Source organism: Protopterus annectens, chromosome 17.part0 (assembly GCF_019279795.1).
Source record: "Protopterus annectens isolate FY-2018-M chromosome 17.part0, PAN1.0, whole genome shotgun sequence".
NCBI lineage: Eukaryota > Metazoa > Chordata > Ceratodontiformes > Protopteridae > Protopterus > Protopterus annectens.
The window spans coordinates 63,400,819-63,418,565 of record NC_056751.1 but is presented as its reverse complement, the minus strand read 5'-3'; the positions used below and the strand labels follow the sequence as shown (position 1 = coordinate 63,418,565).

General features: G+C 37.5%; 1 protein-coding gene across 2 annotated transcripts in view; it reads right to left on the bottom strand.

Moving 5' to 3' along the window:
* The window catches only part of THEGL (theg spermatid protein like), a 388,303-nt gene that overhangs the window by 261,836 nt on the left and 108,720 nt on the right, over window positions 1-17,747 (bottom strand). For both annotated transcript variants that reach the window (XM_044058903.1, XM_044058904.1), the window contains exon 5: window positions 3,559-3,693. In XM_044058903.1, the coding sequence (XP_043914838.1) occupies window positions 3,559-3,693 (135 nt within the window). The remainder of the gene's footprint in view (window positions 1-3,558; window positions 3,694-17,747) is intronic.

Genomic DNA, 17,747 nt, shown 5'->3' with positions numbered 1-17,747 from the left:
TCAGAAGATCAAAACTGCACAATATGAAAAATGTACAAAACATGTCTAAAACATCTCCGTGCACGCCCACACCCCATGCTAATTATATATACCTACTCTAAGAGCACACAGTAGCTGGGAAAAGGTAAACACCTGCTCCTCACTGTATTGTATTCATAGACAACCAGCTACAGGCATACTTCAATGTTGTGCAATTTCAATCTTTTGAGATCAATGTTCTGTACTCCCAGTTTTTGCACAGTTGATTATCTAACATGGACGTGTGTGTGTGTGTGTGTGTGTGTGTGTGTGTGTGTGTGTGTGTGTGTGTGTGTATACACACACACATGTATGTATGTATTCATTCCAGTACATTGACTGATTGCCATTTTCTCATATCCCATTTGGTTGGATATGTTTAGTCTTTGTCCTGTTTTATCAGATGTTGATAGTTTTATACACAGTGTCCCTCAACAGTGCAGGTAAGGAAATATCATCTTTCCTGTGCTGTCATCAGATGGTTTCATTAATGTACTCTCTGTACTGGGGGTTGGAGTGCTGTAGCGGTAAACTGTGATTAAGGGACAACAGAGGTCCATGATAGTGTGATCACAAAGCGGTACAGATATGGACATTTTCCCTTACCTACACTGCCTTTATAATCACAAAACTGGTATGTTTAGAGGGAATACACTCATTTGGTCAAAAAACTCAAAATATTGAATCCAAAAATATTGAAAACTCAAAATACTGAAAACCTATTCAAAGTTGGGAACAAACTTCCTTGCAAGGAGAAGCTAAATAAATACATTGTGTATGGCAGACAGAATAGTCCTTATCCCTATTATGACCTCCAAGATGAAGGGGTATTCTCTTTCCCCATTACAGTGATGACCATCATTAAAGTAGTCATTGCACTTAACTGAGCCATATTGCTCAGTTTCCATTTTCATTTCCTGTCAAATATATACACTTTCACTTCATCAACACCACTTTTGTTTAACATTGCTGTTGTATAATTGTATGGTCTTCAGCGCTGAGTACAATATTTAAATTTAACTCGTTTGCTTGAAGAAAGCACCCAGACTGAAATGAATAATCCTTTTCAAGTATCAGTACGTTAATGCATCATACGTCTAAAGAAAATGCGCATATCTTTATCAGATAACGGGTGGGCTAGGAGGGGATCGTAAAAGGAATACAATTAGCCATGCTTCTTTAAACAAAACAGACTATTCTAAAACTACCTCTAAGAGATCACAACTAAGAAAAATCAAGTTATCATTAAAAGTACAATAGCAACACTCACAAGAGCTACACAGTCAAAAATTTTAATTCAAGGCACAACAGTTCGAAGTCAGTGAGGATGGACTGCATAAGATGCCTTGACTTGAAACATACATCATGCCAGAATAGTTGACTGATACACAATCACACACACACATTCATGCAGCTTCATTCACACCTCTGAAGACATACACATACATCTCAACACACATACACATACACTAATACACATCTACATATCTTCGGTGAACTTACCTGCACTGTGACTACTTCCAGAGGAGTGAATGAGTGACTGATGACTTTTGACAGTATTCACTTTTTCCTACAAGAGTGAAATGTTATGTGGCTGACTGATTCAAATTAAGTTTGGAGCTGCTGGCATTTGTAGAGTAGAGCACATGGTTAATTAGCATTAGCCACCCCCCCAATAGTAACATTATCATACATATGTAGCTCTGTTCACAAGACTGCCCACCACACAGAAGCCCTCAGCTAGCAGGAAATCTTAGCTGTAAGGTGGTCTAAGAATTGGAAAGGCTCTACTGCCAATCATTAGTGGACCGGAGTTCCACTGTTGCGACCCCTAACCGGGAAAAGCCAAAAGACAACAACAACAACAACCGTGAAGGTGAATATAGTAATTTTATGGCTTCTCGATCATGGTTTCTAATTCCTAGTCATAAAGTAACTTGAGAGAACCTGATTTATGAATTTTTATTTTGCAGCTAGTCGTCTCCATGACATTTCAGCTAATTCAAGGTACACAAAAGATATGTCTTAAGAGCCTAAGGAATAAGAACATATTACAGTAAACTCTCAGTTGACCAGATCTCAAGCAACCGGCAAAAAAATATTGAAGAAATACAGTACAGTTTTCATGTGTTGCACTTTCTTTTCCCCCCCACAGAAACATACCTTATGTTTTTAGAGTTTTAGAGTTTTAAAAAGGAAGATAGGAATAAATTCTCACTCCCCAACCTAAGAACAAGTCAAACCAAACAAATAGTATAGGGTAAAGTATTAGTCAGACATATTTTTAATCATAGCTCTCAAGCAACCAGAAACTACAGTTACCCGGCATCTACCAATCCCCATGGGTGCTGGTTTGCTGGGAGTTTACTGTATCTGAGAATAAAGTAGTTTTTATGGGGGAGATGTCAGACAGTAAGGCCTTCAGCTTTGTTCCTTTTCAAAAAATGTAGCATTACATAGACCAAAAACTGCACTGTCTCCAGACCATAGTGCAGGTAATATGTAAGGCATAATAGATTATGCAGTATGGCTTACTGTCTGATTACAGCATGCCCATGATGTGTTTGTGCCAAGTGCCTTTAGCACAGAGGCATGCCTTTATCAAGCAATAGGACACACATCAATTGCCTGTTATCCTATTCTGCATATAAAACAGATTTTGTATCTGTATGGTGATGTTGGTGTGTATGTGTGTGTTTGTGTTTTTCTACTGTGTTTAATATTAAGGCTACTTGTAGAACAAATAGTTCCTTCTGGGCACTACCTAATGGTACATAAAGATGAAACCCAAGCTTGATTAATGACATGGGTGCTGGAGGATGGCAGTTATAGGGCCAATGCAGGCTTACCTATCCTGGGCAAGGGGGTCAGCTATGGCTTGTTGATTAGGTGACACCTAGATTGAACACTGAGTGTAGTACCCATGGAGTATGAACCTACTGGGCACAAACACGGCCAAGCAGGGCAGTGCTTGCTCCTGGGGAGGACACAAGTGCAGAAGCACAGGTAGAAGTAGCTTTGGTTGATTGTCTGTGCCTCCACAAGACATGGCTAGAGGAAGGCATTGCTCAAACAGAGGTTAGCATTTTTAACCATTTTATACTGAAGCTTAAGCTTTATTTTGTAGTGCTGCATTAAATTTATGTCTGCAATATATAGCGCATTCCTTCACCTACCGGCTAAATTGTTTACTTAGCATATGAACACATAAATGAGTAAGCAGATATTGTTTGTAGTAAATAACATTACTGATTAAAATTTCTCGGGTAAAGCCATTCATTTTCAGTTGTACATTATAGGTAACCTCTCATTTCCCTAACTAGCTATTTTGTTTTACAGAGCAGTTAGTGCACTGCTTTCTCTGAAACATTATCTAATCACTGTCCCCTGCTTTACAACATTTCTGGTGCTGGCATTTGTTGTTTATTAGGACCCAAGACAAGCACACTGTGTGAAATATCCACAAACATTCACTGGGAACAGTATATGCCATACATTCAGAAGTATGCTTATATTTAATGAAATGTATATTACACACACCTGTGCTGATGTGCTTTCCTTTGGTTATCCTTTTTCGGTTGTGCAAGGGATGAAATTCGCTCTGAAGGTTCAGCAGACAGAGCTCCAGAGGAGATAGGTCTGATGGGCTCCTGGTTCCCCCAAACTATTTTTTCCCTGATGTTGGAAAAAAGGGGTTTAGAAACACATATGAGCAAAATAGCTTTTGTTAAGAACATATATTCAGACCTGTTATTTACAGACTTAACATATACATGAATTCAACATCATTAAATTTTATAATGTCAGCCTAGAACTGCAAAATTCCATTTAGTTGCATTCTTGATGTGGTGACTACAGAAATACAGTACTTAAATATAAACACTTTTAAGCCATCACATGACAAAATAATATGTAAACTGCAGGAAAATATCCATAAGAATAATATAATATTTTTGCATATGAGGCTTTCCCTTTACACACCTTGATTTTTGGACGCTGTACCTCTGTGCACTTTGATATTTGGAGACTTTGTCATAATACTTCTAATCAAACACGCAACATTTTCTGGTGCTGGCATTTGTTGTCTACCACTCCCTAACTAACCTCTGAGGTTCCATCATTTCACAATAAAGGAATACTTGGGTTACTGAAAAACATCTGCTCTGTAGAGTGGCATCAAATGTAGCATGGAATCCAGAAAAGCACGAACAGGACCAATAAAAAATAAATCCAAGGTGGAAAACCAAACCAAGACAGACTGCTGCTCAGAAAGTCTAATTCTTTAATACAAAACCATGAAAAACAATGAAAACACAAGCGCTTTCGCTCGGTCTGTGCCGAGCTTTATCAAGTGAACATCCAAAGTGCTGCAAGGCTTTATATACACTGAAGTTAATTATTAATTAATCAATTAAAAAATTAATCAATTAAAAATTAAAGCTTAAAAATGCTGGAGTTGATAAATTGTTAAAAATGCTTCTTTGTTAAAAGTTAAACCTGGTGCATTATAATAAATGTATACAGTAAATATTAAAACTGAAATGTAAAATGTAAAATGTAAAATAATCGAAAGAAACTGTAGGCAGTGCATTTAGCAATAAATTAAAATAAATCATTTATCATATTTCACTTGAAGATTTTTTATCAGCAATGAATGAGCTTCTCATAATCGAGCCTTTCTTAGCTTGAGGACACTGTTTATGTTGATGTTGTCATTTAATCCAGGGTGTCTGCCTGCATCTAGTTTAAGTTGCCATATAAGTTCCTTGTATTCGAGGGTCGTCTCCCAGTCACCTCCCCTAGCATCCGGGGTAACTTGCTCCAACACCATGAATTTAAGATCTATCCCAGGGCAAGTGAGCGAATGCTTATAGAATGCGTTAGACTCCCTTTGTTTACTTAGATCGTAAAAATGTTCGTAGAGTCTTTTTCCTAAATGGCCTCTCAGTTTTGCCAACATAGAAGCTTGAGCAGGTGGTGCAAAAACCTAGGTAGACAACCCCTTTACTCCCACAGGTGTAGTGATGATATGATTTGATGTTAAAATTCCTGGAGGGAATGTAAAGTGTTGGAGCATTAATAATGGCATGGCATTGATTACAGGACCCACATTTGAAAGTGTCTGGTTGTATGTTAGAGTTATTAGCCTGGAAATTAGGTTTTCTTTCAAATAGTTCCTTGAAATTAATGTCCCTCTTTCTTACAAATTTAGGGTGTGGTGGGAGGGCATCTTTGAATTATTCGTGAAAGGTCAGTACAGGCCAGTGCCTCCTGATGATCTCCTCAATATCAGCGGAGTTGCCGGAATAGGTATAGATAAGACTATTCCGGAAGGTGTCAGATATCGCTGTTCTGTTAGTTGTGACAGAAGGTTGCCCTGTACCAAGAAGTGGTGGAAATGTTGTTTCTCTGTTATCAATCACTTTCTTAGCTAAGGAGGTGATAAGAGAGAGAGGGTATCCCCTGTCTACAAACATGGACTGCAAAAAATGTATTTCATCCAAAAAATAAACAGTGGAGCTGTACATCCTAGAGGCTCTAATGAACTGGCCCTTAACAATGCCTTTTTTCTGATAAAATGGGTGTGCACTTTGAAAATGCAGAAAAGAATTAGAAAAAGTAGGTCTCCTGTAAAGTTTGGAAAGGAATGTTGAATTGTTATAATATTTATATAAAGTCATGTCAAGATAGTGAAGTTTGTGCTTGTTAATGTTGTGAGTGAACACCAAGAAGGGGGTAGTGGAATTGATATAACTAAAAAAATCCTCAAACTGATTGAGGGTCCCATTCCATAAAATACAGATGTCGCCTAGGTATCTTCTATAATGAGTTAAATATTAATCTCAACAATAAGGTGACTGGCTTTCTAGTGGAGTTTATGGAAATTTTATTACAGAACAATTTTATATTCTTTAATGGTGAGCTTTTTAGACAAAGGAAAGGAGTGGCCATGGGTGCCTCATGCGCTTCTTTTTATGCCAACGCTGTTTTGCACAGATGGGAACGTATGTTCATTTTTTCTTCTACTTGGGTTCAATATTTAACTCATTATAGAAGATACCTAGACGACATCTGTATTTTATGGAATGGGACCCTCAATCAGTTTGAGGATTTTTTTAGTTATATCAATTCCACTACCCCCTTCTTGGTGTTTACTCACAACATTAACAAGCACGAACTTCACTATCTTGACGTGACTTTATATATAGATTATAACAATTCAACATTCCTTTCCAAACTTTACAGGAAACCTACTTTTTCTAATTCTTTTCTGCATTTTCAAAGTGCACACCCATTTTATCAGAAAAAAGGCATTGTTAAGGGCCAGTTCATTAGAGCCTCTAGGATGTACAGCTCCACTGTTTATTTTTTGGATGAAATACATTTTTTGCAGTCCATGTTTGTAGACAGGGGATACCCTCTCTCTCTTATCACCTCCTTAGCTAAGGAAGTGATTGATAACAGAGAAACAACATTTCCACCACTTCTTGGTACAGGGCAACCTTCTGTCACAACTAACACAACAGCGATATCTGACACCTTCCGGAATAGTTTTATCTATACCTATTCCGGCAACTCCGCTGATATTGAGGAGATCATCAGGAGGCACTGGCCTGTACTGACCTTCCACGAAGAATTCAAAGATGCCCTCCCACCACACCCTAAATTTGTAAGAAAGAGGGACATTAATTTCAAGGAACTATTTGAAAGAAAACCTAATTTCCAGGCTAATAACTCTAACACACAACCAGGCACTTTCAAATGTGGGTCCTGTAATCAATGCCATGCCATTATTAATGCTCCAACACTTTACATTCCCTCCAGGAATTTTAACATCAAATCATATCATCACTACACCTGTGGGAGTAAAGGGGTTGTCTACCTAGGTTTTTGCACCACCTGCTTAAGCTTCTATGTTGGCAAAACTGAGAGGCCATTTAGGAAAAGACTCTATGAACATTTTTACGATCTAAGTAAACAAAGGGAGTCTAACACATTCTATAAGCATTCATTCACTTGCCCTGGGATAGATCTTAAATTCATAGTGTTGGAGCAAGTTACCCCGGATGCTAGGGGAGGTGACTGGGAGACGACCCTTGAATACAAGGAACTTATATGGCAACTTAAACTAGATGCAGGCAGACACCCTGGATTAAATGACAACATCAACATAAACAGTGTCCTCAAGCTAAGAAAGGATCGATTATGAGAAGCTCATTCATTGCTGATAAAAAATCTTCAAGTGAAATATGATAAATGATTTATTTTAATTTATTGCTAAATGCACTGCCTACAGTTTTTTTCGATTATTTTACATTTTACATTTTACATTTCAGTTTTAATATTTACTGTATACATTTATTATAATGCACCAGGTTTAACTTTTAACAAAGAAGCATTTTTAACAATTTATCAACTCCAGCATTTTTAAGCTTTAATTTTTTAATTGATTAATTTTTTAATTGATTAATTAATAATTAACTTCAGTGCATATAAAGCCTTGCAGCACTTTGGATGTTCACTTAATAAAGCTCAGCACAGACTGAGCGAAAGCGCTTGTGTTTTCATTGTTTTTCATGGTTTTGTATTAAAGAATTAGACTTTCTGAGCAGCAGTCTGTCTTGGTTTGGTTTTCCACCTTGGATTTATTTTTTATTGGTCCTGTTCGTGCTTTTCTGGATTCCTGGCTACGTTGCTTTTTCCATGGCTGGAGAAGCTGAATCGTTTAATTCTGCTGAAACTCCTCAGTTATTGAGAGAAAATGGAGATGACATCCCGGTGACTCGCACAGAGTTCAATCAGGTAGTTTTGATGTTAACGCAACTCACCAACCTCGTAAAAGAAAACAACGGCAGCAGTATCCCTCTACCTGGGAACCAACAACACGCTATTGAAGCTAAGAGGAAATCTCCACCGACTGGTGCAAATGGAACTAACGGTGGTTTACACTCCTTATTTCCAACTAATCCTAGCACACAAAGGGTACCTAACAATGAGCACAGTGAAGGCATGGCTCGTTCGAAGACCAGCAGACCTGAGAAAAAGCCCAAGGACTTCAATTTCACCACCTGGGCAGGTCGGCAATTTACATTCAACCAAGGTACTGTGCCCTCTAATAACTACAACACCATAGAGAATGATTTTGGTGAACTAAAAGACGAACTCTACGCTTATAAAAGCAATCAACTCGAGATTGAGTACTTAAGGGAGTGTGTTAATGTGAAATGCATACCGAAGGGTTGGTGTTTTTAAAAGTTCCCTAATAATGTTCAACCGGGGACTTTATATTACAAAAAACTGTGTGAATTTTTTGAGAGAGCTGGACTGGAGGTTTTAAATGTGATGATTTCAGAGTATGAAGCGAAGGCTGATACTCTTATAAACGAGTTAAATGTTTTAAACAACTCCCTTGTTACTGACAATAACTTTTTAACTGTGAAGTTTGATTATGACAATGTTTTTAACGAAGTCGATCAATTCTGTACAAAAATACTTAACCGAAAGATACGTAAGTTAGACAGGGATTTAGCTGAATATAGAGAAGGAACAGCCTACCCCTCTCCTAATAGGACCCGGTGGGAACATAAACAGGACAATCAAAACAACCAAAACAAGGGGGCTGATTTCTATTCTAGAGCTACTCATGAACCCACCTGTAGGAGTGAGAGGTTAGCTGAGAAAGGTAGAAAGAATTCCCATCAGGATTTTCAGCATCCCCCCCGGCAGGACGGGGGCATAGGGACAGAAACAATCCCCTCACATGTGGAGCAACAAACATGGTTAAATGACATCCCCATTGTCCCTGAAATGGCACTCCTACACTATAACTTTTCCAACACTGCAGGCCACAATTGTTCTATAGTTAAAAAAGACAACTTCATTATATACAATTATGCTGATTTGCAAATTACAGATTTGACCTTCGACCTATTCACTCGGGGTTTCCAGTTTGTCCCCGCATGCTCCTGTAATATATCCCAAATTTTAGCTGAACTAAAACTCTTTGCTAGAAATTTAAATCTAGCACATTACTTTAAAGGGCAGCCCTATACCAATACAGGGCTCTGTAGAACTAGCACTTTCAACCCACCTGTGCATCCCTTAATTAAACTTTTTGAAGAACTAGTTGAGAAAGATTTTAGAACTTTACATTCCCAAGGAATACAACCACAGTTAGTTAACTTAAATGAATATGAAATCTGGTTCATTAACCAGTTGAAAAAAGAAAACATCAGGGTCATGAAACCAGACAAGGGCGGTGGGGTTGTCCTGATGTATAATTCCAGCTATGACATTTACATCCACGACATGTTACAGGACAGTGAACAATACGAAATTGTATCTAGAAATGAAGTTAACATAGCCTTTTCCAAAATCAAATATATGCTTACTGACCATTTGCTCCAAGGAGCTATAAATGAAAAATTGTTCAACTATCTGCATGTTGAGAAACCCAAAATACCAGTAATTTTCGGGATTCCGAAAATACACAAAGGCTTGGACCCCTTGAGATTTAGGCCTATTGTTTCAGGGGCAGGAAGCATCACTGAACCCTTAGGTAAATTCATTGACCATGTTACTAAGCAACTCATCCCACTTTTAGATCACGTCTGCAAAGACTCCTTGGATTTTCTCAGAGACATTCAACCTTCCTTTTTCTCATCTGAACTCCTTATGATAACTATAGACATCAAAGACCTGTTTCCTAGTATACCCCACCCAGCAGGGCTCGAGTGGTTTAACGATTTCTTAACCACTGAAACTAATCTCAACAATAAGGTGACTGGCCTTCTAGTGGAGTTTATGGAAATTTTATTACAGAACAATTTTATATTCTTTAATGGTGAGCTTTTTAGACAAAGGAAAGGAGTAGCCATGGGTGCCTCATGCACTTCTTTTTATGCCAACGCTGTTTTGCACAGATGGGAACGTATGTTCATTTTTTCTTCTACTTGGGTTCAATATTTAACTCATTACAGAAGATACCTAGACGACATCTGCATTTTATGGAATGGGACCCTCAATCAGTTTGAGGATTTTTTTAGTTATATCAATTCCACTACCCCCTTCTTGGTGTTCACTCATAACATTAACAAGCACGAACTTCACTATCTCGACGTGACTTTATATAAAGATTATAACAATTCAACATTCCTTTCTAAACTTTACAGGAAACCTACTTTTTCTAATTCTTTTCTGCATTTTCAAAGTGCACACCCATTTTATCAGAAAAAAAGGCATTGTTAAGGGCCAGTTCATTAGAGCCTCTAGGATGTGCAGCTCCACTGTTGATTTTTTGGATGAAATACATTTTTTGCAGTCCATGTTTGTAGACAGGGGATACCCTCTCTCTTATCACCTCCTTAGCTAAGGAAGTGATTGATAACAGAGAAACAACATTTCCACCACTTCTTGGTACAGGGAAACCTTCTGTCACAACTAACACAACAGCGATATCTGACACCTTCCGGAATAGTTTTATCTATACCTATTCCGGCAACTCCGCTGATATTGAGGAGATCATCAGGAGGCACTGGCCTGTACTGACCTTTCACGAAGAATTCAAAGATGCCCTCCCACCACACCCTAAATTTGTAAGAAAGAGGGACATTAATTTCAAGAAACTATTTGAAAGAAAACCTAATTTCCAGGCAAATAACTCTAACATACAACCAGGCACTTTCAAATGTGGGTCCTGTAATCAATGCCATGCCATTATTAATGCTCCAACACTTTACATTCCCTCCAGGAATTTTAACATCAAATCATATCATCACTACACCTGTGGGAGTAATGGGGTTGTCTACCTAGGTTTTTGCACCACCTGCTCAAGCTTCTATGTTGGCAAAACTGAGAGGCCATTTAGGAAAAGACTCTACGAACATTTTTACGATCTAAGTAAACAAAGGGAGTCTAACGCATTCTATAAGCATTCACTCACTTGCCCTGGGATAGATCTTAAATTCATAGTGTTGGAGCAAGTTACCCCGGATGCTAGGGGAGGTGACTGGGAGACGACCCTCGAATACAAGGAACTTATATGGCAACTTAAACTAGATGCAGGCAGACATCCTGGATTAAATGACAACATCAACATAAACAGTGTCCTCAAGCTAAGAAAGGCTCGAATTTGAGAAGCTCATTCATTGCTGATAAAAAATCTTCAAGTGAAATATGATAAATGATTTATTTTAATTTATTGCTAAATGCACTGCCTACAGTTTCTTTCGATTATTTTACATTTTACATTTTACATTTCAGTTTTAATATTTACTGTATACATTTATTATAATGCACCAGGTTTAACTTTTAACAAAGAAGCATTTTTAACAATTTATCAACTCCAGCATTTTAAGCTTTAATTTTTTAATTGATTATTTTTTTAATTGATTAATTAATAATTAACTTCAGTGTATATAAAGCCTTGCAGCACTTTGGATGTTCACTTGATAAAGCTCAGCACAGACCGAGCGAAAGCGCTTGTGTTTTCATTGTTTTTCATGGTTTTGTATTAAAGAATTAGACTTTCTGAGCAGCAGTCTGTCTTAGTTTGGTTTTCCACCTTGGATTTATTTTTTATCAAATGTAGCATGTTTGATTAGAAGTTCGATGGCAAAGCCTCCAAACATCAAGGTGTACAAAGGTACAGAGTTTGTGTACCTGTAATATACGGAGTATATGGCTTAGCTGTAAAACATTGCATGTCATGAGGTACACCTTCTAGAGAGTTCGGTCAGACCAAAGCCTTCCTAGGGAAACTCATCCACATTGGTAATGTTATTTATTATCATGACAAACAACCATATGCAGAATAGTATGTGAACTGCAATAAACTCATCTACAGAAGTAGAAACATTTCCTGAAGGATACCCTCCCATGGCCCAAACAACCCAAGATCAACTAGCAGTTCATCAGTTGCTGGAGGAGCCAGGAAGGGAAGGAAAGGAAAGGAAATAGCAGCTTTGCTGGATCTCCCAGCCTGGGAGGGAGCAATGGAGGCAGGGATGGTTCTGTGATAAGGACATGTTCCAATGATGGGAATGTGCAATAATCATAGGACACATTGCTGGGATAACTACAGTATCTGAGAGGGGCCAGAGCTATCTGACATTGTGGGTGTCGATGCCCATGGTGTCACTAACTTTGCCCAGTTAGGGCATACCACAAATCCTCCTTGGCATACAGGGCAATGTATGTGACACTGCAGGTTGTTCCACTTCCCCCGCTCACCCGACACTGTTGTGGCCCCAGCACTGACGGATAGTAACAAGGACACTTAAGGATGAATGGTGCAGCTGGGCAGCTTATAGTCAACTGAGCTTACAAATGGGTGGGGAAAATGTCTGAAAATCTAGAAAAATATATTTTTTAAGTTCCAAAAAAAAAAATACATAGTGAAGGCAAGACATACATATAACACTGGTTTATTCAATAATCCACAAAGGTAAAATATTATTCCACTTGGTTTATAGTTTCAAAATAAAGTTAACAATATCTTCATGACAGTGCTCGGGCCATGCAGCTGTTTAACCAAAAGAAAAGTTCAAGACTACAGGCCTCTTCCAGGCCCAACTTTCAACTCTGAAAACAAGTATTTCACCAAGGTTTAATGATCTGCCCCAGCTGGGCCGTCTGTCACGCCACACTTCCAAATCTTCCTTTTAGATGAAACTCTATGTGAAGAACTAAGTTCCTGAGTTTAACCCATCAAGCTACTCCTTTTTATATCATAGTAATTGGCAGTTAAAACATTGTGACCAGACAAACTGCTGTGAGAACACATTACTCAAACACATTTTTTTACAACTATACCCCTCCGTAGTACAAAACTAGGTGTTTTGGAATCATTATGACATGCTATAGACTCCTAACAACCCATCATTGTTTTGCTTGACTGGCTGCGTCTGTTTGTCACTGTCTACTGAAAGGGGTTAGAGGGACAGTATCTGCTGGCACAACTTAGTATTACATCAGTTTGCCTACTTAACCATTGCAAAGTTAATTTATTTATTTATTTTTTTACCATCTGTATCTACAACCTGGCCTCATCATGGATTGTAACATTTTTTAAACTTTTGTACTAATCCATCAGTCTGTAGATGGCAGATTGATGCCTTCAGCTGACTTGTAAACACTGGCATAACTGGCAGAGCACTCTTGATATAAAGGGATTGCCTTGGTTAATATTTCCTTATGAATCCCCATTCCAGGAAATAACAGTAGCACTTCTCTGGAAATAACCTCAGCATTAGTTCTGCATAATGGCACTGCCTCTGGAAATTTGGTATCATAGTCAGTTATGACTAGCATGTGCTAATACCCATTTTTGGGTTTTACTAATGATCCCACGATGTTCTTAATGAACACTCAAATGGTACTTCTGTGATAAGCACTTGGATCAACGAATGTTTACATCCAGGAAGGTGCTCAGTTTCCTGACATTCTGGACAAGAAGCACCCAAGTTCTCTAGCTTTTTCATTATGCATGAACTGTAAAATATGACTGATACCCTTGCCTTATTTTTGTCAATCCTCAGATGACATCCTAAACCATAAGTATGAGCTATTTTCATTACCAGTGTATTACAGTAGAGAGTCGATTATCCGAACTAATTGGGACCTAGGGTAGTTCAGATAATCAAGTTGTTCAGATAATCAAACATATAATTGAACCAGATAAAAACCTGCTAAAATCTTGTTTTTTTTTCTGTACAGAGGAATACACTTTTCAACCATTCAGTGATTCCAATGGACAATAAAGAATATTTTTCACATACAAGCTAGCTACAAGCTTGAAAAACATGCTCAAGCAAATACGTATAATGTTTACATATTCAGACTTTGATTTTTCCTACCCAAAACCTTTGGAAGGCTGGTTCTGATAATTGACATTTCTGATAATCGACATTCGGATAATCAACTCTCTACTGCAGAGGGTTTTGGCACTAGAAACTGATGCATATTTACTTCTATTTCTTTACTTATTCTGTATAAGAGGTCCTTTTCAACTCAGAACAGGGATAAGTAATTATTTATTATCTATCTATTTATTAGTTTTTGTTTACCAGAATAGTGTAACTAATCATGAGTCCCTCTTTCAGAGGAAAGCTGGGAAGAAAAGCTCCACACAAAATATGTACAATAAGCTTAAAATGGTTTACAAATGAGAGAGGCTTCCTAACAATGATCAGTTAATGGTTTGAGGACATAAACAGATATTACAGAGATATTATTTAATATAGGTGGATACTTATGGCATTTGGAGGATGAGGATTGGTAGGTATTAAGGAGTTTATTTATTACCCTTGCAAATGGCATGAATATGACCATGTTTCAATCAGACATTGTTTAAGATGTTGTTTAAAGGTAAAGAGGTCATAGGCTTCTTTTAGTGTGCAAGTGATATGAGGTTCCAGATTTTGAATACATAGGAGGAATAGGGGGGAGTCACCTGCAGAGTTTGACTAGTAATAAGTGATTGCCTATGGATTGAAGGGATCTGTTGGTAGAGAAGCATTGAATTCAGTTGTTGCTGCTATGACATTTATCTGAATTATAGATTAGGTTGTGTACACTGACTAAATGAGAGAAGGTTAGGGTATGTTGTAGTTCAATCTACAATTGTTTAGATCTAAATATTTGTGTTTTCTATATGCAATATTAGCAGCAAATTTCATTATTTTAATGTAGAATTGCTCAAGTAGTTGGGCTTGGTTGGTTTGCATACTTAGAAAACTGACAGCCCACTCAAGAAAGATTGGGAGTAGGTAAGTTTTGACAATTCAAAGAATACACTAAGAAAACCAACTTCTTCTCACTTACGTTTAGCACTTTTGCTCCTTTATTCAAACAGAACTTCTTCAGGACATTAATAACATGTCACTTCCTCCATTAAACAAAACAGTTAAAATTCCAGCCTCTTGATTCATTCAATTAAAATCATCCTATGCAATTCAATTAATAGTAATAAACTTTCTCATCTTTAAAAAATTAGTTATAAAAATACTCATGTTATTCTAACACACAGGCCTAATATGTACATATAATGCTACCTTACATGGAAACAGCCTTAACCATTAAATATTAGGATATCTAAATATTTAGTTACAATTAGGAAGAGCAAACCCTCACTTGTGTGAATGCTTTTTACCATGCTGTAAAAAAACCACGGAAAAAAATTTCTGCTGGCAGTCTTTTGAATGGGATTGCGGTAAGGAATTTGCCACTACCCCCACTGTGGTGCAATCTTGGAATTAGTATATATAATTAGCAGGAGAGCACAGCCACAACATGGAGGATGCAGGGGGGTTGCCCCCTTCAAAAAAAGAGAAAGTAATGATTGTTCTTTTTTTGAGTGTTCCCTCTAAACTGATCTCTGTTTAGAGATGCGCTCATATGAGTGTTTGCTGTTTCATGAGACATTGATATATTTATATTATATTATATTTTGTTACAATTTACTAAAACTTCTACTTTCCATTACTGCTTTGGTTGATGGAGGTGATAAAGTTAAAAAGGGCAGAGAAAGTACTGTGAAGTGGACGAAATCCATGCTGTGTGGGAGACAGGAGTTTATTAGCAGAGAGAAAGTGAAGTAGTTGGGTTTGGATACATTTTTTTCATACTTTAGAAAGAGGTGACAGATTAGTGACAGGCCAGTAATTGGAGAGGTCTGTGGAATTCTCATCTTTATGCAGAGGTAACATATACACCATTTTCTTTCCAGAGTTCTAGGACATAGGTTTCCTTGATTAGTATGCAGACAGGGTAGGCCATGGGGTCATCTGCAAGCTTGGTGTTTTCTGTTGGTTGGTTGGTTGGCTGGGGCAAGAGCTGATGGCTTTAGCTTGTGGGGAAGCCTTTTCATAGTGGAGTTGAATATAGAATTGAAACTTTGTTTACTGGTGTGTTGAGCAGGTTCAGTGAATGGAACAGAGTTAGGGGTCATGATTTTTAATAGAGACTTTTCAGTATTTCTGTTTTATTTGAATACATCGTATCCAGGCGGGAGACTCTCTTCATTTTTTATTTCGTGTGTCAGCCATGTTTCTGTATCTACAGTGACATATGGGGATTAATGGGCTATATATACATGAGGAATTAATGAGAACATCCTGTACACTACTGTCACCTACAAGCTTAGCTATTGTTTTGTCTTGCTCTGCTCAACGTATCATTTACCTCCCATGTCTTTTTAAAGCTTATGTGATCTATGTGTCCCCCAAGTGTCTATTATGAGCCCCGTCCTTTACAAAATATTCGTAAACAATGTCAGCACTACAAGTAAACATGCTTTCATCATACAGTAAGAAGATAATTAAACCTTAATTTGCACTGCCAAGTATCTGGAAAAACTGCAACAGATAACCCCAAAATCCCTAGTAGCTATTGAACATTGGTTCCATAACTCACAGCTGCTCCTCATACTAAGTCAGAAATTTTATTTCTTCAATAAACTGCCTTATGGTGGAAGGTGTAGCTTCGTCCCCAACAACAATGGTTTGGCAGCTTCCTCTATGTCTTCTCTTCAAAGGTGGTACAAAACAAAAATCTCCGTCTGTTGTACTTTCTTGGCTATCAGCGCAGGCCTCTCGAGTGTTCTCTTTTCTTTTAGATTGCTCTCCCCTACCTTAGTTTGAGTGGCTACCATCTTTCTCTCTTTCTTTTCCTTCCTTAGCTTGCCCTTTCCCTTCAAAGAGCATCTCAAAATAAACTCATCATCAATTGTATTTCCTTCTTGTATTACAGGTACCTATTCAGAAAGTTTGCCTTTATTTGCATATTTATAATATGAATATTTGAGTGACTCGTGAAACAGTGAACACTCATGTAAGTGAACCTCTAAACGGTAATCAGTTTACAGTGTACGCTCATATGAGCAAACGCTCAAAAAAACAAACAATTATTACTTTCTATTTTTTTTCAGAAGACAGGAATCTCTTCTATATAACCTCTTCTAACTATGCCAGAATTGAACTACTAACCCAAACAAAACTTCTTGAGATCATAATTGTATGCTTTATGGTAACAAACATAGGCTCAGAATTATGGATTCTCCTGCTTATTTCATTTTCTGTGTTCACTTTGTTCAGAAGGTCCTCATTTAAATGCCTTTCTTTTCCTATTCTTATCTTCTGTGTTTCTATACCTAGCACTTCTTGTTAGGTTTCTGTGCATAATTCTGTCTTTACCTGACATGTATTTGTGAATTTCCAGTTACTTCATTTTCATTTGCTATACTGACATCTCTTACAGTTCTGACCTTCTGTGCCGTGCTACTAAAGTATGATTATCATAGCAGACAGGATCATTTTTACTATCTAATCATAACTAAATTCAGTCTCCTTCTGTAGTTTCTACACCTATTCTCCTCTCCTGATTTTAGTTCTGAATCTCCGGAGGACTGTTAAGCCCCCCCAATTCCTATGTTGAATGAGTGCACTCATTTTCCACACTGTGTCTATAGTGTTGATTGTTGTCATATGGGAGCTCAAGTCTGGCTGAACAAAAGTGCTACTGATGCTATATGTTGATAATGTACAGTTTCTAAGATGAAACATTGTTTTGAAAATGTATAAGACTGGATTATTTTTGCATTATAATGCATTACTGCTTTATCTCAAATACTTTGAATGAGTTAAAATAATCATTGTAAATAAGAGTTTAATGCACAAAGAGCTGCTTATACTTTTTAATGGCATTTGTTGTTCTAGAAATATTTGTACTTG